Source organism: Mustela nigripes, chromosome 5 (genome assembly GCF_022355385.1).
Source record: "Mustela nigripes isolate SB6536 chromosome 5, MUSNIG.SB6536, whole genome shotgun sequence".
NCBI classification, from domain to species: domain Eukaryota; kingdom Metazoa; phylum Chordata; class Mammalia; order Carnivora; family Mustelidae; genus Mustela; species Mustela nigripes.
Genome location: NC_081561.1, coordinates 15,015,357 through 15,034,326, shown reverse-complemented (window position 1 = coordinate 15,034,326; position 18,970 = coordinate 15,015,357). Strand labels below are relative to the sequence as shown.

At 52.7% G+C, this 18,970-nt stretch overlaps 1 protein-coding gene across 3 annotated transcripts in view; it reads left to right on the top strand.

The window, feature by feature from the left end:
• DTNBP1 (dystrobrevin binding protein 1) overlaps window positions 1-18,970 on the top strand; it is a 202,832-nt gene that overhangs the window by 182,351 nt on the left and 1,511 nt on the right. For all 3 annotated transcript variants that reach the window (XM_059399492.1, XM_059399490.1, XM_059399491.1), the window contains exon 8: window positions 10,676-10,831. In XM_059399492.1, coding sequence (XP_059255475.1) covers window positions 10,676-10,831 — 156 coding nt within the window. The remainder of the gene's footprint in view (window positions 1-10,675; window positions 10,832-18,970) is intronic.

The window sequence follows — 18,970 nt, the reverse complement described above, 5'->3', positions numbered from 1 at the left end:
CTGGCCCACCATCTCCATAACCTATGTGAACGAGCTCTGGAATAGCTGATTTCCACGTTTAGACGTAAGCAGCTGGTTTCTGCTTTTTATAGTCTTTCGTGTAGTAACAGAAAAATACCTTCGGAATTGGAAAGGATTCCTCTAAAGATCTAATGCCCCCCACCCCAATAATTTTTATTAAGTAGGTCAGTATCCTAAGTAAAATTCAGGAAAGTGTCAGATCTGACTTAAAAATTCTAGGTAATCAAGCTCTTGTCCAAATATGTATAACACAAAGCTTCGAGACTGGGATTTGGTTTTTTTTTCTCAGTCTTAGAAGAAAAAAATTGGAAATCATCCAAGGAATAGGCTATCATGATATAGGCTTGCTATTTTATCATTTTTATGTACTGTTTGTGTAAAAGGTATCTTTTGTCTACATATCCCAGAATGATAGCACTTTAGAATGGCATCGAACCACTGCCTTGTATGGTGACTCATCTTGGCCATCAGGTCCTTTGTTGGTTCCCTGCAGGAAGTGCCACAGGCTGGGCGCTCCCAGCGCTCATATTCAGGCCATGAAGCTCTCCTGGCAGCCTCCCCCGCCCTTGCCCCCGAGCCTGTGGCTGTCCCAACAGGTTAATAACTCACAGAGCCTCTGGCCGCAGACTGCACTGCTCACTTGTCCATTAATCTGAAGCTTTTGGGTTCTAGTCATTGTTTAAGCAGGAAAATGAATGCAGAAATACCACCAGGTTTTTGTTACTAGTTGAAGCTAATTTTCTCGACATGTCACTAGTTGAAGCTAATTTTCTCGACATTTCTTACTGCTAATCTGGTTTTCATATAATTTTACCAAAAAGGACACAGGATTTAGGATTGCCTCTTCCTGCCCCCGTCACCATTTTGCAAGTAAAAATAGAAGCGTGGTATTTAGAATTGGACATTAGCTCCTTATGGAAGACATTGAACCCTGCCCCCCCCCCCCCAGCCCCATTTTCACTGACAGGAAGCCCTGGGCCTGGAGGGGTGAATGGGAGGGGGGCCCAGAGGCTCACAGCTGCACTGGGGTTGGGGGCAGCTTCTGAGTGCCTTGTCCCTCCCATGAAGGACAGCAAGCTGCCTTTCCTGAGCGCTTCTGCCCCACGGTTTTCAGCAGACCTCGTGCACACAAAACTCTCTGCTTTACTTATACTCTGGATAGTGGTCATTTCCTTCGGGGCGGTTGGTAGAAATTGTAAAATGTGCCTGAGGTTTAGATAGTGGACTTGTGTTTGTTTCCGGTGACATGAGTTTAGGAAACAGCTGCTCCCGAAGCTGTCCCGGAGGACCGAGCTTTGGAAAGCTTCTCAGGGCTCGCAAGGAGCACTTTGTTGTCCGGAGGTCAGTTATTCTGTCTGCGGAACCCGCCGTTCGGCAGCACCCCTGGACTGTAGGTAAGGGGCATCCTTCCTTCACTGCGTGCGAAAGAAATTCTGGTTCCCGATAAATGTGTGCGAGGGGAGTGTGTGTGTGTGTGTTTACGCATGCACAGGTGTGTGTCAGAGGTGAGGACAAGTTCTCTTAAAAAGTCATTTAACTTTCTTGAAAAATTTTGGTAACTCTCCATGCGCAGAAAATCTCCTTAAAAATACCAATCCCGAGGAATAAGGGCTCTTTACTACTTCATAGCTTTCGTAGAAATAACGTATGGTTTACCATACTTACAAGTCTGTCTCAACAACTAATTGTTGATGAAGGCCAGAAGAAAACTGTTAAAAACTGTAGAAATGTTGGGTGCAGAATTTGACATTTTTTAAATGGACGTATAAAAACCCCGGTTCCAGGAAACCATTAGTTTAAAAGTCTGTTTTCGATCTAGTTAAGACAGTCTGTATTCACTTTTTTAAAGGTTGGGGCAGGAGGTTGGCAGACTTTAAACATGGTTGAGTATACCTTATTTTGAAAACTTACAAGCTAGTATGAGTATACGTTATTTTGAAAACTAATTTACTGCTAACTAGTTAAAAAAAAAAAAAAGCCAAAAAACTACGTGGGTTTTAACACTGGAGAGAAATCTTATATATATTTTGCCTTCATTTGAGTCCTGAGTTTCTGAACAGAATTTTTCCAAAATTAAATATTTATTAAGTCCAAATGAAAAGTAAAGTGGGGGGGGGCAGAGGGAAGAAATATCTCAGGGAACTAAAAGGACCTTTAGAAAAATAGGAATTATTGAAAATAAGAGGAAGCCCAGAGTTGTTTCTAATAGACACAAACTCTGGGGAGGAGGAGGAGGAAAGCACAGATTTCCTGCATTACAGTTGGAAGGTCTCACCGTGCTGGCGAGGGCACGGATACGCTGATGGCAGGGCTAGAATGTAGAGCAGCCACTGCGGAAGAGTTTGGCAGTTTCTTTCAAAACTAAAAAAAAAAACAAAAAAAAACGGGCACATACCTTATGACTCAGCCATTGTGTTCCTGGGCATTAATCTCAGAAATTACCTATTTTCATCCAAGAACTGGTACACAAATGTTCGTAGCAGCTTCATCGTAGGAGTCCAGTTGGGAAACAACTCAGCTGTCCTTCCATGAGTGAGCGGTTAAGCCGTGGTCCATCCAGACCGTGGACTCAGCAATAAAAACAAATCATCCGCATGTGCACCAGCTGGGATGAACCTCGAGGAAATTATGCTGAGTGAAAAAAAGCCAGTCCCAAAAGGATATATCCTGCATAATTCCATTCTGTAACATTTGTGAAGCAACATAATTAATAGATTTGGAGATCAGATTCCTGGTTGGGGGGGAAGGGTGTGGTCACAAGAGGTAACATGAGGGGGCCTTGGGGGGATGGCACAGCTGGGTGTCTTGATTGTGGTTTGTTGTGTAAGACTGTACATGGGATAGGACTGCATAGAGCTGCCCCCACACGCACATGCTCACACACTCGAGGGAATGAATGATGAAATTGGAATGACCTCTGGGGGTTGTACCAATGTCATTTATTTTGGTTTTGATGTTAGACCATAATTAACTAAAATGTTCACATTGGTGGAGGTTTGGTGGGGGGGTGCGTGGGGCCGCCCTGGATACCCTGTTTTTGGCAACATTGCATGAACTTGGGACTACTTAGAAGTACAGAGTTCAACAACTATGTTAGTGGCACCGGAGGAAAAAGGGGGGGGGGGGGGGGGGGATCAGATGTTGCAGTTTTGTAGAGTTCAACCTAATAGGACAACAGAAAATCTGATGCATGGATGCCAGATGCCAGCAGTGGTCACCTCTTCATTGCTACTTAAGAGGGATTTTCACCTTATTATTTGTGCTTTTTAAAAATCTAAAAATTTTCCACAATGTACATACATGATTCATGCAGCCATAAAGACCTATTAAATAAATGCTAATAATTAGAAGCATGAAAAACATTAGTCCCAGAGTTTAAATTCTGTCATACGGATAGAATTTAGTATGGTCTTTAGTGGTCATGTGGTTTGACAGTCTGTCAGCCCTTAAGTTTCTAATTAAAAACCGTCAGGAAAGAGATGTGTTTACCTTTAAAACCAAACAGTAGCCTCCACACCCATCGTGGAGCCCAGTGTGGAACTTGAACTCATGACCCTGAGATCAAGATGTGAGCTGAGATCGAGTCGGAGGCTTAACCGTCGGAGCCCCACAGGCGCCCCCGCTTACCTGATGGTGTTTAGACATGTACAGAGATGTCACGTGATCTGCCTGGATCCTGCCACAGGCACTTGACTGGCACAGAATTCTTACATTCTCACCGTCTAAAAACATCTGAATTGTAAATATCTTTTAGATTTTAAATTTATTTTTATTCTTGGTTGTTTAGCTCGAATGAAAAATGTTCTCAATATTTAAATGATATCTGAAGATTACCAGCATTTTTCTTAACTCTCAGACTTAAGAAATTTCCCTGTTTCTCTTCTGACATTTTGGGATTCACGAGATTATGGCCAACTCTGCCCGAAAGGTTTCTCCTTTCTTGGCTCCCCGCAGGCGTGGGGGCCGTCTCCGCCCTCCACACCTGTCGTCGGTCAGTGCCCCCAGCTCTGTGCACAGGCGCAGGCGGGACACGGTCCAGGAAGGAGCTCAGTGGATGCACATACACACCTGCCCCGCCACTCTTACGGCCCAACCAAACCTGCAGCTGAGAATTGCTGATACCAGTTTGTTGTTGTGAGAACGTGTCATCTGGAGGGGACGTGGCAGTCACAGGAAGCGGGGCCGACCGTGGGGGCGCAGAGCTGGCTGGTGACATGCTGGTGACCGCTCCGGCCTTCCAGCAAGAGAGCTAGTGCTGCTTGTGTCCGCGCCGTTCTTTTTTTTCTTTTTAACCTTAAGGTTGTATGTGGAAGCTCTTTTTAAAACCTTTGTATTTGTCTTTTCCCAGTATAATGAATGACCTCTCAAGCACGAACAAGGGGTCATTTTTCTGTGTAGAAAATTTAAGATTTTCCCACAGTCATTCTAAAATCTGGATGCTGTGAAACCCCTAGATCTGAAATCCTCCCGCAGACAGCCTCCCACGGTGGCAGTAGCCCAGATGCGGCTGCCCGGCGGCGAGAGCCGGCTGACCGTGGGGCTGTCCAAGGCTCTAGAACCTTCTCGCTCAGGCCCCAGGCCGCGGTGCAGCTTCTGCAAGGCTGAGCCATTCGGCTGTGTCTGCCATCCGCCCTGTGCTTTTTCATCGTCCCCCTGACCGCAGAGCCGGTTCGGGTGGCCGTGCTGCTCAGCGACCGTCACCACGCGGTCAGCTCGGAAGTCAGGGACAAGCCAACATCAGGCAGTCGCCAATTTTTCCAGAACGACTAGGTCACATGCTTGAAAACCAAAAACAGTGATCTTCTTCCTCTCCTTTAAGGCATTTTAAATTCCGTGATCCACCCCTGCTTTTTGAAGGATGACACGTGACTGGATTTCATTCCAGTATAGAAAACCTAAGATAAAAAAACCATAGGACTGGCCGTCTGGGTGGTTCAGTCGTTCCGTGTCTGCCTTTGGCTCAGGTCATGGTCCAAGAGTCCTAGGATCGAGCTCAGCATCGGGCTCCCTGCTTAGTGGGAAGCCTGCTTCTCCCTCTGCTGCTTCCCATCTCTCTGTCTCTCATGAATAAATAAATAAAATCTTAAAAAAAGAAACAAACCCATAGGACTTAGAATTTAGAAGCAAAAGAGAATTGAACTTCTGAAGCAGAAGTGTTAAGAAGAATGAATGTTTTCAAGCTTGTACAACTGTCTATAGAAAGTCTTAATTCGGGCGCCTGGGTGGCTCAGTGGGTTAAGCCACTGCCTTCGGCTCGGGTCATGATCTCAGGGTCCTGGGATCGAGTCCCGCATCAGGCTCTCTGCTCAGCAGGGAGCCTGCTTCCTCCTCTCTCTCTCTGCCTTCCTCTGTGCCTACTTGTGATCTCTCTCTGTCAAATAAATAAATAAAATCTTTAAAAAAAAAAAAAAAAGAAAAAAGAAAGTCTTAATTCGATTAACACAAGGTGTTCTTTCGTGAAAACCCCTTTGATGATTTCTACATTGATCTCTGTTTCTGACCTGCTTATTCTGGAATTGTTTTTTTATTTTTACTTATTTATTTTTTTAAAGAGTTTATTTATTCATTTGACAGACAGAGATCACAAGCAGGCAGAGAGGCAGGCAGAGAGAGAGAAGGGGAAGCAAGTTCCCTGCTGAGCAGAGAGCCCGATGCAGGGCTTGGTCCCAGAACCCTGAGATCATGACCTGAGCCGAAGGCAGCGGCTTAACCCACTGAGCCACCCAGGCGCCCCGGAATTATTTTTTTTAAGATGAATTTAACTTTGCTTGAAGCGTCTGGAGCATCTCTCCTCTGTCCGGGTTGACCTACTCCAACGCACGCGGCAGCCAGGAGGCGTTTGGGCAGCGGGGTTGGCGGCCGTAGTGACACAAACGGAGACACACCCTCCTCAGACCCTTCTCTCCCCTCTTCGAGTCCGCTCAGTCCCACGCACACCTACTAAGGCCCCTGGAAGGGGACTGATGCCCAAGTGCCCGAGTGGGGCTGAGAGGGCTGGTGTGATTCTCAGTGTCGCACGTGGTGATGGCTCAGGTGTCCTTTTCATAATATTCCTGCTCTAGAGGCCACCGTCTCAAATGGCGCTGGCAGGAGGAGTCACTGTCGGTCGGTGCTGTGTGCCCGGTGATTCCCATCCCGTCCTTCACTGAGTCCTCCAACTCCTTACCGAGTAAGTGTTTTTACCTTCCTCGTACGGAGGAGGACGTGGACGCGCAGAGGGTTACATGACCGCTCGCCCTGGCTGGGCTAGCATGGGTTTCTCTGGAAGCCAGGCCTGGTCATTTGTGTGGGAGGCGATCCCGGAGAGCAGGAGTGAGGACGCAGAGCCTGAACTTGGAGGAAAAGCCAAGACAGGGAAGCCCTGTGCAAGTGGACAGCAAAGCCCAGGGGCTGAGTCCCCCAGGATCTCCGAGAAGTGTTCAGAATGCTTCCTGGAGCCGCCCGTCCAAAGCATGGGATGTTGGAGCATTACACTGATGTCCATCACTCGTTGGTTGACTCCCAAGAGCACCCTGAGCAGAAAAATGGAGAGAGGTGCGGGCAGGGGAGCCTGCAGGGTCCGCAGGAAGTAGCCTCAGGGGTGTCTGCGCACCCGACCTGGACTGAGTCCAGACCTGTGCTCCTTCCACACCGGCTCCCTGTAAACGGACCTATGAGATGGGGACGTGGAAATACAGTGATTTTAAGAGTGTAAACAGTGGTGCTTTGTAGGGCCAATACCTGTAATTATATGAAGTCGGGAAGATTTCCTTTCTGTTGATGTTGCTCAGTTAATGCTAGTTTCTAGATTCCTTGCTTAGATGTAGGAGAGAATACAAGAAAAACGCCCAGAATATTCTAAGTCCTGGAGACTGTAACTGATTTGGGATTAAAACCATATTTCATTGGGGCGCCTGGGGGGCTTGGTCAGTTAAGCATCTGCCTTCGGCTCAGGACATGATCCCCGGGTCCTGGGATCAAGTCCCGCATCGGGCTCTCTGCCCAGCGGGAAGCCTGTTTCTCCCTCTGCCCCTCACCCCACTCATGCTCTCTCTCTCTCTTGCTTCCAAGATAAATAAAATAATATCTTAATTTCCAAATAAAAATATTTAAAAAAACAAACTCCATTACTGAGTTTTTAAGATATGTCATGCATATAGGATTATGATATTCCCAGCATTTGTGAAATGTGGTGGTGGCTATCAGTGGAGGTGGTGAGGCAACTTGATTAGGGCAAAGCATAGTGGGCCTCGTAGACCGTTCACTGTAAGTTCTGTATATTTTTTTGTTGTTAAAAACCACTGCTGGGGGCAGGCACCTGGGTGGCTCAGTTGGTTAGGCCGCTGGTGTGGGCTCAGGTCATGATCCCAGGGTTGTGGGATCGAGCCCCAGATTGGGCTCCTTGCTCAAAAGGGAGCCTGCTTCTCCCTCTCCCTCTGCCTGCCATTCCCCCTGCTAGTGTTTTCTCTCCCCTGCCCCTGTATCAAATAAATAAATAAAATCTTTAAAAATAAATAAAATCATTGCAGGGGTGCTTGGAGGGGGCTCTGTTGCTGGGGCATCCAGCTCTCGGTCTCAGCTCACGTCTTGATCTTGGGGTCGGGAGTTCCACACTGGGCATGGAGCCTGCTTTTTTTTCTTTTTTTTTTTTTTAAGATTTTATTTATTTATTTGACAGAGATCACAAGTAGGCAGAGAGGCAGGCAGAGAGAGGGGGGAAGCAGGCTCCCTGCTGAGCAGAGAGCCCGATGCAGGACTTGAACCCAGGGTACTGGGATCATGACCTGAGCTGAAGGCAGAGGCTTTAACCCACTGAGCCACCCAGGCGCCCTTGGAGCCTACTTTAAAAAAAAAAAAAAAAGTCCCTTGATAACACCCTCAGGATTTCTGTTGGTATATAACGGACAGATAACATTGTGTCCGTTTAAGGTGCACGTGTTGATTCCAGGCAAGTACACCTCGCAGTGTGTTACCGCTGAATCACCGCTGAAGCGTTTGCCAACACCGCCATCGCAAAACTCTCATTTCTTTTTTGTGGTGAGAACATTTAGGATCTAGTTTCTTAGCGACTTTGAAGTTTATGATAGAGCACTGGGGACTGTAAGCACAGTGTCTTCCACGAGCTCTCGTCTTAACTACAAGGCTGTGCCCTTTGGCCCACTCTCGCCATTTCCCGCACCACCGGGTCTCTGGTGACCACCGCGCTGCTCTCCCGGCTCTGCAAGTTTGGCCTTTTTAGAGCCACATCTAAGTGGGTTGCAGTATTTGTCTTTCTCTGTCTGACTTGTCCCGGCACAACGCCCTCGGGGCCTGTCCATGGTGTCACAAATGGCAGGATTTCCTTCTTCCTTTTGAATGAGCCGTATTCCGTTGTATGCGTGTGGACACGCACCCCCCCATCCATTCATTCTTTTTTTTTTTTTAAAGATTTTATTTATTTATTCATTTGACAGACAGAGATCACAAGTAGGCAGAGAAGCAGGCAGAGAGAGAGGGGGAAACAGTCCCCTTGCTGAGCAGGGATCCCGATGTGGGGCTCGATCCCAGGACCCTGAGATCATGACCTGAGCCGAAGGCAGAGGCTTTAACCCACTGAGCCACCCAGGTGCCCCCCATCCATTCATTCTTGACGCTTGCGTTATCCCCCTGTCCTGGCGACCATGAGTAATGCTTGGGTGCGCTGGTCTTTTCCACACGCCGTTTTCATGTCATGTGGACATGTGGTCCAGAAGGGAGTGCTGGGCCATAGCGTAGTTCTAGTTTTCACTTGAGTGGGGACCTTCCATACCGTCTCCCGCAGTGGCTGCACGAGCTTGCCTTCCCCCCGGCAGCGCGTGAGGGCGCCCCGTTCTCCACATCCTCGCCAGCACCTGTCATCTGGTCTCCTCAGTGGTGGCCGTCTACCTAGCAGATGGGACAGAATCTCTCACTGTGGCTTTGATTTGCATTTCTGGGATGATTAGTAACGTTGGAGCCTCTTTCCGTGTACCTGTTGGTCATCTGTATGTCTTCTTTGGAAAAACGTTTCTTCAGATTCTCTGTCCATTTTTTAAGTGGATTCGTTTTTGTTTTTAAGTTATAGGAATTCTGACGCCCCAAAGGTGGGACCCTCCCCAGAGGAAAACTGTGGGGAATGGTGTCTGTTCCAGTGTTCGGCCCCTCTGTTTCTCGCTCAGCGGTTAGGTCGCCGAAGCTGTTCTGTTCCGCCCAACTCTGCCTCTGGCATCGTGTGTGCCAGCAGGTGGTCATGTGTGCCAGCAGGTGGTTGTTGCAGAATATTTGTGTGAAGGAAATAACCCAAGTTGTCATTCTGTGATCCTTCAGCCAGTCCGATTTGGCCAGGGCTGGACCGACGGGTGTATCTGGAGTATTCCCACGTCGCTGCCTGAGATCGCGGGGCACACTTCGTGGGTGGAAGGAACCGCACAGGCGTCTCCGCGCCCCGTCTGTGGCTCCGCCGTCCAGGCCCCACGCCTCCCCGGCCGACCGCAGTCTGCACTCGGGGAGTCCGGAGAGGAACCCGCTTCCGCGCTCCGTCAGGGTGTTGGCGGAGCCGCAGCTCCCGCAAGGCCCCTGCTTCCATGCCAGTGGCCCCCGGGGGCCGCTCTCCGTCCCTGGACACCCGCCTGCCCTCCTTGCCTTCTGGCCCCGGCGCTTCTCAGCCAGCCTGGGGGTCTGTCTCTGGTCACTTCCCTTTCTCCGGGAACAGTGTCCGGGCATCAGCACAGGCCTGCCCGCAGGGCGGAAGCTGATCGTGGCAGTGAAGTCGGATGTGGTCACCGTCCGGGGTTCTGCAGGGTGTGAGCCCCGGGGAGCCGGGGGTCTTGGGGGCTGCCTCATAAAACACAGGGGTGCAGGGACTCGTGGCCCGTGGCCCGCGGACAGGGTGAGTGATGGTATTCGCCTGACCCGGGTGTCGTCAGCCGTGTCTCCGTGGGGGCACCAAGGGCGGGGAGGCCCCAGAGAGCGTGGACCCGGTGGACCCGGTGGACCCGGTGGCCAGTGCCGCTGGGGGTCCTGCTGGTGAGTCTCTGCCGCCGCTGGGGCTGGTAGGACTCACGGTTGTCATCTGCTCTTCCTGGCTCGGCCTGGACTCAAAGGGCCCCTCAGTCACGACATTCTTTCCACGTTATGCCGTTGAAGTCGCATGTCACGATGGGGCTCCTGTCTCTGTCCCAAATCCTGATGGACCCCGTGAAGCCCCAGGAGTCTGTGGTCATCGGGCAGGTTGTATGGCTGGTGAGCAGCAAAGCCAAGAGGACCCGCGCCCCCATGGCTGCGTCCTTGTCCCTCCCCAGTGCTCACGGGCCCTGTGGCCCGAATCTCACTTGCTGGGCTGTCGCTAGAAGCTTCAGAAGCTGGAGGGCCATGACGCGGAGGCCTCAGGACAGAGGGGCAGGTCCCCCGAGTCAGGTGAAGGGCTCACGGAGAGGCTGGTCTTGGCACATGAGCGGCTGTTCCGTACACAGTGGAGATGTGGTGGGAAGGTCGTTCCGGGAGGGGGGACAGCACAGGCGAAGGCCCGGGACGGCCCCCAGAGTGGGGGAGGGGAGGCTGCCTGCAGCTCCGAGGGGGCACCAGCCTCTCAGCTTGCAGGCTCACGGGGGTCCAATTTGGCCCGTTCCCTGTCTCTGTCCCTGCTCAGCCCCTGACGCAGAGTTCTCTGTTTCCTCAGCCGACCTGGACGCGGAGCACGCGCAGAAGGTTCTGGAGACGGAGCACACCCAGCAAGCGAAGCTGAAGGAGCGGCAGAAGTTTTTCGAGGAGGCCTTCCAGCAGGACATGGAGCAGTACCTGTCCACGGGTTACCTGCAGATAGCGGAGAGGAGAGGCAAGTGGGGGGGTCGCGCGCAGCGGGACCTCCCTGGGAGCACGGAGACGGCGTCACGCTGCTGTCCCTGTCCCCCGGGCGGGCGCAGGGGTCCATTCCGGTGTGAGTCCCCAAAACTCAGGGCGGCGCGTCGTGCCACATGTCTTGTGGTTGTGTGTCTTCTGGTAGTTCCTGGCTTTAGCTGGAGATACTCAGAAACCATAAAATGTGTTTTTTAAAAAGTAAAAAAGATAAACATTACCCCTAATTCTACAGCATAGAAGAATCTCTGTTAACTGTTTTCAGGTGGTTGTTTCTAGGCTGCGTACGTAGCTGCTGTTACACCGTGCGTGTGTCTGCTTTTACCTCAGCATCGCATGCAATCGTTCCCCGTGTTTTCAAAAATTCTCCAAAAGGACGCGCATCCAAAGCGGCGTCTTCGCCGTCAGGAAGTGTGCTGTCTAACCCGTCCCCAGCTGCACGCGTAGATTCTTTCCCTGTATACGTGTTACGTGAGGTACATCGAGATGCAAGAATGTTTATGCTTATCTGCATCTCGATGGTTCCCCGGCAACCAGCGGGGCAGGGGAGGCGTCAGGGCCGGGGTCCCTCAACCCGCCTCTAAGACCTGGGGGCCTCAGAGGAGTGCGGCCAAGACCGCCCCTGCTCACCTGCCTCCTGGCACCTCCTGGCACCCCAGAGACCCCCCCCCCCAATCTGTCCATCCTCAGCCTCCATTCTCTCCCCGGGTCTCCCCGGGCTCCCCCATCCCTCACCACACCCCCGACATCACTCTGTTACCTCACTCTGTTCTCCCCTCTTTCGGGCCTGTGCCCAGCCCCGTGCCCTGCCCAGGAGAGGCTAAAGAAACCAGAAGTAAGGAAGGGAAATACTGTAGAGAAAACAGATGAAAAGTCGTATCTGAGCGCCTCGGAGTGCGCTGAAGGCCGCGTCGTGTGGCCGGTCGTGTGGGTCGGACAGATTGGACGGTGAGTGTCTGTCTCTCCGGAGGTGGCTCTTGCCTGTTGTAGGCCATGGAGCTGACACGTCTTTGTCTAGGAAAGTCAGGCAGCCCGTCTCCTCCGAATACACTCGCTGTTCACTTGCTCCGGTGCTTGGCGCTGGGAGTGAGCGGCCCCCATGGGGTGCAGGGGTTTGGGTCCTGTCGTGGGCTGGGGTGACAAGGAAGCCATCTTAGCGTGAGCCCCTGTGACAGACCCCCACACGCAGCCGCCTTAAACTGTGGGCGTTTATTTCCCACAGTTCTGGAGGCTCAGGTCCAAGGTCAAAGCACTGGCAGACTCGGTTCCCAGGGACCAAGCCCTCTTCCTGGCTCGCATCTCACCGCACCCTCACGTGGCAGTCAGAGCCCCCCCCTCGGGCGTGTCTTTTCAGAGGGCGCTGATCGCCTGAGGGGGGGGCCAGCCCTCCCCACCCCCACCGCATCTAAGCCTATTCACCTCCCAAAGGCCCCCGCAGCAGACACCGGCGCGGTGGGGGTTAGGGCTACGACATAGGAATTTGGGGTTACAAACAGGCCATAACAGACATGCACGTCCTCACGGACATGACCTGCGGATTCGAGCATCACCAGCCGCCCCTGTACCGGGAGGGCCTGCGGGTGGTAGGACTACGAAGGGAACAGCGAGCTCTACAGTCGCTTGGGCTCGGCAGACCTTACAAGGCCCTGGGCGCTCGGCACGTTTATAGGCCCAGAGGAGCAGAGAGCAGACGAAGTGCCTCTTACAGGGGGAGCCCGGAGCAGGCCCGTGTGGCGGAAGCAGCACAGGTTCAGAAGCCCCTCCTCCTGTTGATGGTGAGCCCCTGGGGACAGGGACCCTCTGGACGGCACAGTGACTCATTCAGCACTTGTTGAACAGACGTCAGTTAAAAAATAAGGAGTTCAATTTGTGTGGTTTTGGACACCTAAAAAAGAGCCTTCTTCAAATTCCAAAGAAGTGTTGGGCTCATTTTTGTAAGGTTAAAAAAAAAAAAAAAATGGAGTCGGGCACATGTTGCCAATTTGTGTGGTTTTGAAAGCACTGACCAAGAAAATTGGAAGATTTGGGCATTTTCGCTTTCTGCTGCAGCCAGAGCCGGAAGGACGTTCACAGATAACAGGCATCTCTGCCCGGCTGTCGCTTGGGCTTCCCAGCCCGGCGGGTCCCACGCGCCTGTGTCCTGGAGCGGTCGTCTCCAGGGATGAACGTGGGCCGGTTTTGTGTGGGAGAATCGGTCAAGATGATGAAATGTCCATAGCGAACGTGGTATTTCGGACTCCTTTGGCAACATCAGAAATAGCAGTCTGAATTCTTCACGTTTTCCAAAGCATCAGTTTTTAATGAAGACAAAGGCATGGGAAGTTTTTGTTTGTTTGTTTGTTTTAAAGATTTTGTTTATTTATTTGACAGACAGAGATCACAAGTAGGCAGAGATCACAAGTAGGCAGAGAGGCAGGCAGAGAGAGAGGAGGAAGCAGGCTCCCCACCGAGCAGAGATCCCGATGTGGGGCTTGATCCCAGGACCCTGGGATTATGACCTGAGCCAGAGGCAGAGGCTTTAACCCACTGAGCCACCCAGGTGCCCCAGGCATGGGAAGTTTTACCCAGAAAAGTGTCGGTGTAAAGGGCCGCCCTGGGTCAGGGTGAGGCTGGAGAACCCACAGAGGTGGAGTGCCACAACAGCAGCAAGGGGACCTGGGAGCCACCTGAGTGTGGTCAGGGCGCAGGAGTGGGGGTGGTCCGGACCGGCTTCTGGCATCTTTATCGCCACTATGTTGAGGATGCAGCTGGTGGCGAGTAGCCCCGCTTGCAGGCGCCCTGCTCTGTATGTGCGTCCCCGCAGTGGATCTCGGGCTCCTGGGGGGCCTCCCAGAACTCAGCAGAGTCGAATCCTGGAGTCAGGGGTGCCCCCCTGTGCCCTGAGACGCTCTGACTCAGCCCGCGGATGTCCAGGATGGACCCAGTGCTTGGGAAAGAGGAGGAGGGGGTGTGTAGGCTGGTGGTAAGATTAGCAATGTTAGAGAAGAGAGAACAGATAAAAATGCACCAAACTAAAATTCCTCTCGTGTCCCCCTAGGGTACCATCTTGATTGGAGGAGTCTCTCAAAGCACAATCACCAGCTTATGCGTTTATCTCCTCATGAGGGTTTTATTTAGAACTTGGACATTTACCATGATCCATTATGGGCTCTTACTGAATTAGGAAGTATTTTAAATATCCAGAAAAGAACTGAAAATGTCCCATACTCCTGTTTTCCAGATTTAACATTTTAATACTTTGCCACGTTTAGTTCAGATATTTTTTTTAAATGTTATGAAATATTCCAAACATACGCAGAGGTATAAGGAATGACGTAAACCCCCATGTGCTATGCACCCAGCTCGAGTACGAACGCAGCACCCTCCCTGCGAAGGCCCTGCCCGAGGGCCCCCCCCCGGCCCCTCCGCCACCAGCCTTCCCCGCTCACTGACCACAGCAGCCCGTTCAGCCTCGATTGTTCCTTTTCGCTCTTACATCATTTCCGGATCTACTGAATGATCACGCGGAACCGTCCGTGGTGGGGTCGGTTTTCCTTGTTTCAGGTGCTTTCTCGGAAGTTCTAGAAACCCCACTGTTAAGGACATTCTCGTGCGTCCTGTCCTGGTCCACGGGAGGAGAGTTCCCGGCCTCCCGGTCACCGCGAGGGCTGCCCCACCCTCATCTGGTAGGTCGGGGACGGGGCCTGAGAATTCGTGTTTCTGACCAGCTCTGGGGTGAGGGAACGCGAGAGCCTGCTGGCCCCGGGGCCCCCACTTTGAGAACCGCTTCCTTAGGCCATACGAGGAGGATCGTGGTTACGGGGTCATTTGATGTGCTTATACTTGTTTTTCCCGGATTCGGTCAGCGACCTGCCCAAACCCGCACGTCCGTTCACACCTGGCTGTGTGCACGCCTGTCACTCATCTTTGTCCACACCGGCTAGAGCGAGATTGAAATTTTTGCCAGTGTGTATGAAATGACCTCTAATTTGGGTTTTAATTTGCATTTCCTTGATGGTCCATGGTCTTATGCCCCTGGAATTGGCTTTTGCTGGTGATGACCTGAGGCAGTCACCTTCCCCTGACCCGAGGCTTAGCGATCCTAGAGTGGCCTTTAAATAAAGGCTCACTTAGCAATTTAGCGCTTTGTCCATTTTACCGCGACGGTTTGTCCTGTTGTGTCTGGCGCAGGAGCTCCTCGCCTGCAACGTACTAGCGGAGCTGGGCCGGGGCGCGAGCTGCAGGCACATCCCACCGCGTGCCGGTCGCAGCGCTCCGTGCCGTCCCTGTCGCGCTTGGCTCTGCGGTCTGTGCCGGCTGGTCTTTCCGAGGGTGGCGCGGGAAGGGCCCGTTCCGGTGCCTGGGCCCGGGCCACCGCCGCCGCTGGGCGTCATGTCCTCGCCCGGTCCCCACCCGTACTCCCGCGGGGCTCGCCCGGGACCGCAGCGCTGCCAGCCGCGTCCTGCAGGAGCGCCGGCTCTCCGGCTCTCCGGCTCTCGTGGGGTGGGCGGGGGCGCGGACGGAGGGCAGCTAGCGGACAGACGGATGCCTGCAGCTAGCGGACAGACGGATGCCTGCAGCTAGCGGACAGACAGACGCCTGCAGCCGGCCGGCAGACCCCACGGCCCGCCACAGGGTTGGGGCCTCGGCCGGGGAGCGCCGTCCTCCACCGAGCCCTCTGCACCCCTGCGCGCCTTGGTGCGCTCTTGCCGCTGTGCGGTCGCCGGGGCTCATCTGGGCGCTTCTGGCTCTTGGTGCCGCGGTAGAAACGTGAGCGTCAGAGTCCCGAGGCCCGGGAAAAGGCCCGGACAGACGTGGGCCGCCCGAGTTCAGTTCCTACACGGAGGGAGCAGCACCGCGCCCCGCGGCTGTCCTCACTCCTCTGTCCCCAGCCTGGGGGGCGGGGGGGGGGGGTTGCGCCAGGCCTCTCTCTGCGGGAAGAGCTCCCCGTTCTTCCCCTTTGATAGAGGTTTCCGGTTTCTTACTAATTTTAGCGCATTTTCCACGGCACCCATCCAGCTCGTCTCAAGCACGTTTGCACAGCGAGGTCCGCGGAGCACGTCTGTCTTTAGCATCTGGGACGAGCTTTGCTCCGGCCGCTCTCACACTGCTCACTTGTACCCTGGACCCCTTCGTTTGGAGTCTTACCCGGAACACATGTTTCCAAGTGTTTTCTCAAAGACCCAACTTTTCGTTTTGTTGTTTTCTATGGAATATTTCATGAAGTTCTCTTCCCCAGCGCTGGGATTTTCAGGTGGTGGTTCTTTGGGTTTTGGTCTATTTTAAGTTGACCATTTGGGCTGAGTTTTCAAGATTCTTGTCTGAATAAGGCAGTTGAAGCTATGAACATTTCAGGAGGTTAAAGTCCACCACTTTTAACAGAATTCTACAAGTATTGGCAAGTAACGGTTTCTTCCTGGGTTTTTCAGATGTTCCATTACAGTTTGACTTGCGAGCTGTTCAGAAGTGGCTTTAAATAATGCGTGAAGGTGTTTCTAGTTACCGTTTGTTACTGATTTCTACTAAACTTCATTATGGTTGTCAGAGAATGGGATTTTTTTTTTTTTTAAGAATTTATTTATTTGACAGAGAGGTCACAAGTAGGCAGAGAGGCAGGCAGAGAGAGAGGAGGAAGCAGGCTCCCTGCTGACAGAGCCCAACGTGGGGCTCGTGGGGCTCCATCCCAGGACCCTGAGATCATGACCTGAGCTGAAGGCAGAGGCTTTAACCCACTGAGCCACCCAGGCGCCCTGGGATTTTTTTTTAATTCAAGACTTAAGAGTTTGTCTTCATGTTTCCTGTGTACTTGAGAGCAAGATTCTAACAAGTTTGTAAGTAGGGCTGTTGAAATATTGCCGATCACTAAATTTTATACCATTTGGTTATGTAATTACCAAAGAGGTATACTGAGCCCTCCTCCCCCTCAGGATTATGATTTCTTAGATCTCCCTTGTCTGCCATTCTTCAAATGTAACCGGAATTGTATTGTCACACACAGTTTGGACTTGTCCTTGCAAACTGAACCTTTATTAAGTACCACACTTTACCCCAGTATTTTTGCTTTCCCTTAAAGTGTTTTATTTACTAAAATCACTGTGTCCGCTTTCTTCAAGTGAATCATTTAATTACTTTCCATTTTTCCTAAGCTTTTCATGTTTTTTTAATGTCCTTGTGTTTCAGGAGTGTCTCCTATGAATGAGACATGGGTAGATTTTTATGACTTTAGTTCAGTCTTATAACCTGTTACAACCAGCAAATCTGATTCATTTGCCTTTACTGGGATAACTGGCAGAGGTGGCTTCGTTACCATCTTTCTTCTGCTGTTTCAGTGCTTGTTAATCCGGTTTTTCTCTAAGTCCTACTCCCGCCCTCTTCAGGAGGGTAGGACAGACAGGACAGGGAGCTTCTGGACCTTTCCGAACTGTGCCAAAGCAAGGCCAGTAGCCAGAAAGGCAAGCGGACAGGCCTCCATACCCGTAAAGGAGAACCTGCCTGGTCTTCACCTTCTGACAGCCCAGCGGCCGCCGAAGAGGACCCGCAGGGCCCCCATCTGACCAGTGGGCGCAGTGCCCCTGACCAGCCGGGCTGTGGTACAGCACGGGGACTGCGTGGCCTTGTCCACAGTCCACATGGCTTTGGATATCGCCACTTTGCAGGGAAGGGGGAGGGTCATTTAAGCTGGAGTGCGCGCCGTCACACTTAGGGTCAGAAACAATGTGCTCGTTCTTGGAATCTCACACTGACCATTGACGCCACTGTGCTTCAAGATGCTCTGGGCCCCCTCCCCCCGGAGCAGGGCCTCCCACCCCACAGGCTCCCCACACACCCGCGTGGCTCCTGTCACCTGTGACCAGCTTCCTGGTTGTCTGCGGCCTCGCACGCCGAGACGCTTCCCGAAACAGGCTTCCTCGTGGCCCGGACCTGCCCTCCGCAGCCCCTCGGCCCCGCGTGCCAATTCACGGGCAAGCGTTGTCTGATGGAGCTCGTATGTGATCCTTGATCTTAAATGCCATTCAGTGTTCTAGAATTTTAGAGAGGACGTTCGCCTCACCTTTCCAAACTTCTTGATCTGCAGTTTCCCGGCTTCTGTTGTTGAGAAGCGGTCAGCCTGGTTATGGCCACCCTTGCCCCGTCTCCCCTTCCTTCTGACGTCCCCCAGCTGCCCTGCCGCCGACAGGGCACTGTTCCTTTTATCTGTCTCCCACAGGGGAGATCCTGCCCCCTTGGTCTGGGAGGTCAGATCTTCCAGCAGGTGAACTCCTCACCCCGTGGGCCGCGCTGCTCCCCACCGTCCCTGGGCTTTGGAGCCATGATGCGCCGGGCCTGTGCGTTTCCCCTGCTCCGGGGCCCGTCCGGTCTAGCGCGCGCTTGCGGACTGTCGGGCCGTCACTCCCCTTCCATTTAGCTCCTGCCCAGAGTTCTCCATTCCGGTGACAGATGTTCCTATCTGGAAGTTACTTGGCTTTTCTCAAATGTTTGTCTAATAAGCCCTTGTTTTTTGATTCAAGTTCATTAAAGTCCCTGTTCGTTACAAACGAAACGGGAGGGGGTGTTGCCCGCGCGCGTCTGCCAGCCCTGCTCGCGAGCGCTGGCTCCGTGGTGCCCCGGAGAGTGGGGCGGAGGCTGCGTCCACGTAACTTGTGTCTGCCGGACGCTGTCACGCCCGGCATGGGGACACCACAGGGCTTGCAGTTTTCTGAGCCACAGAGGTGGTGGGCACGGGGCTCCGGAGCAGGGGCAGCCGTCCCCCCGGGGCCCAGGGCCGACTGGACTTCCCTCTCTCTGTGCTTTCACTGCGGGGAGCTCGTGGGCCCCGCTCACCAGCCCGCAGCTGCCCAAACCTTGTCTGCGGTTCAGAGCCAAGACTCAAGAGAGGTTACCAGGGCAAGGACAGCTTCAGCAAAGATTATCAAGTTCAGGGTCGTCTGCAGGCAGGAGGGCTCTTTGAAACTGGGGTGGCTGCCGGAGGGATCCAAAGTCACCAAGGCTGGTCCGGGAGGCAGTCACAGTGCCTGACTAGGAGTGGTCCTTGCTGTGATGTAGAAGGTTCGAGTGGCAGATACCTCACACCTTGCGAACGCTAGCCTTTGCATTTGAAGCTCACCTTTTAGGGGGTTATGCACCACTGGAAGCGTCACTT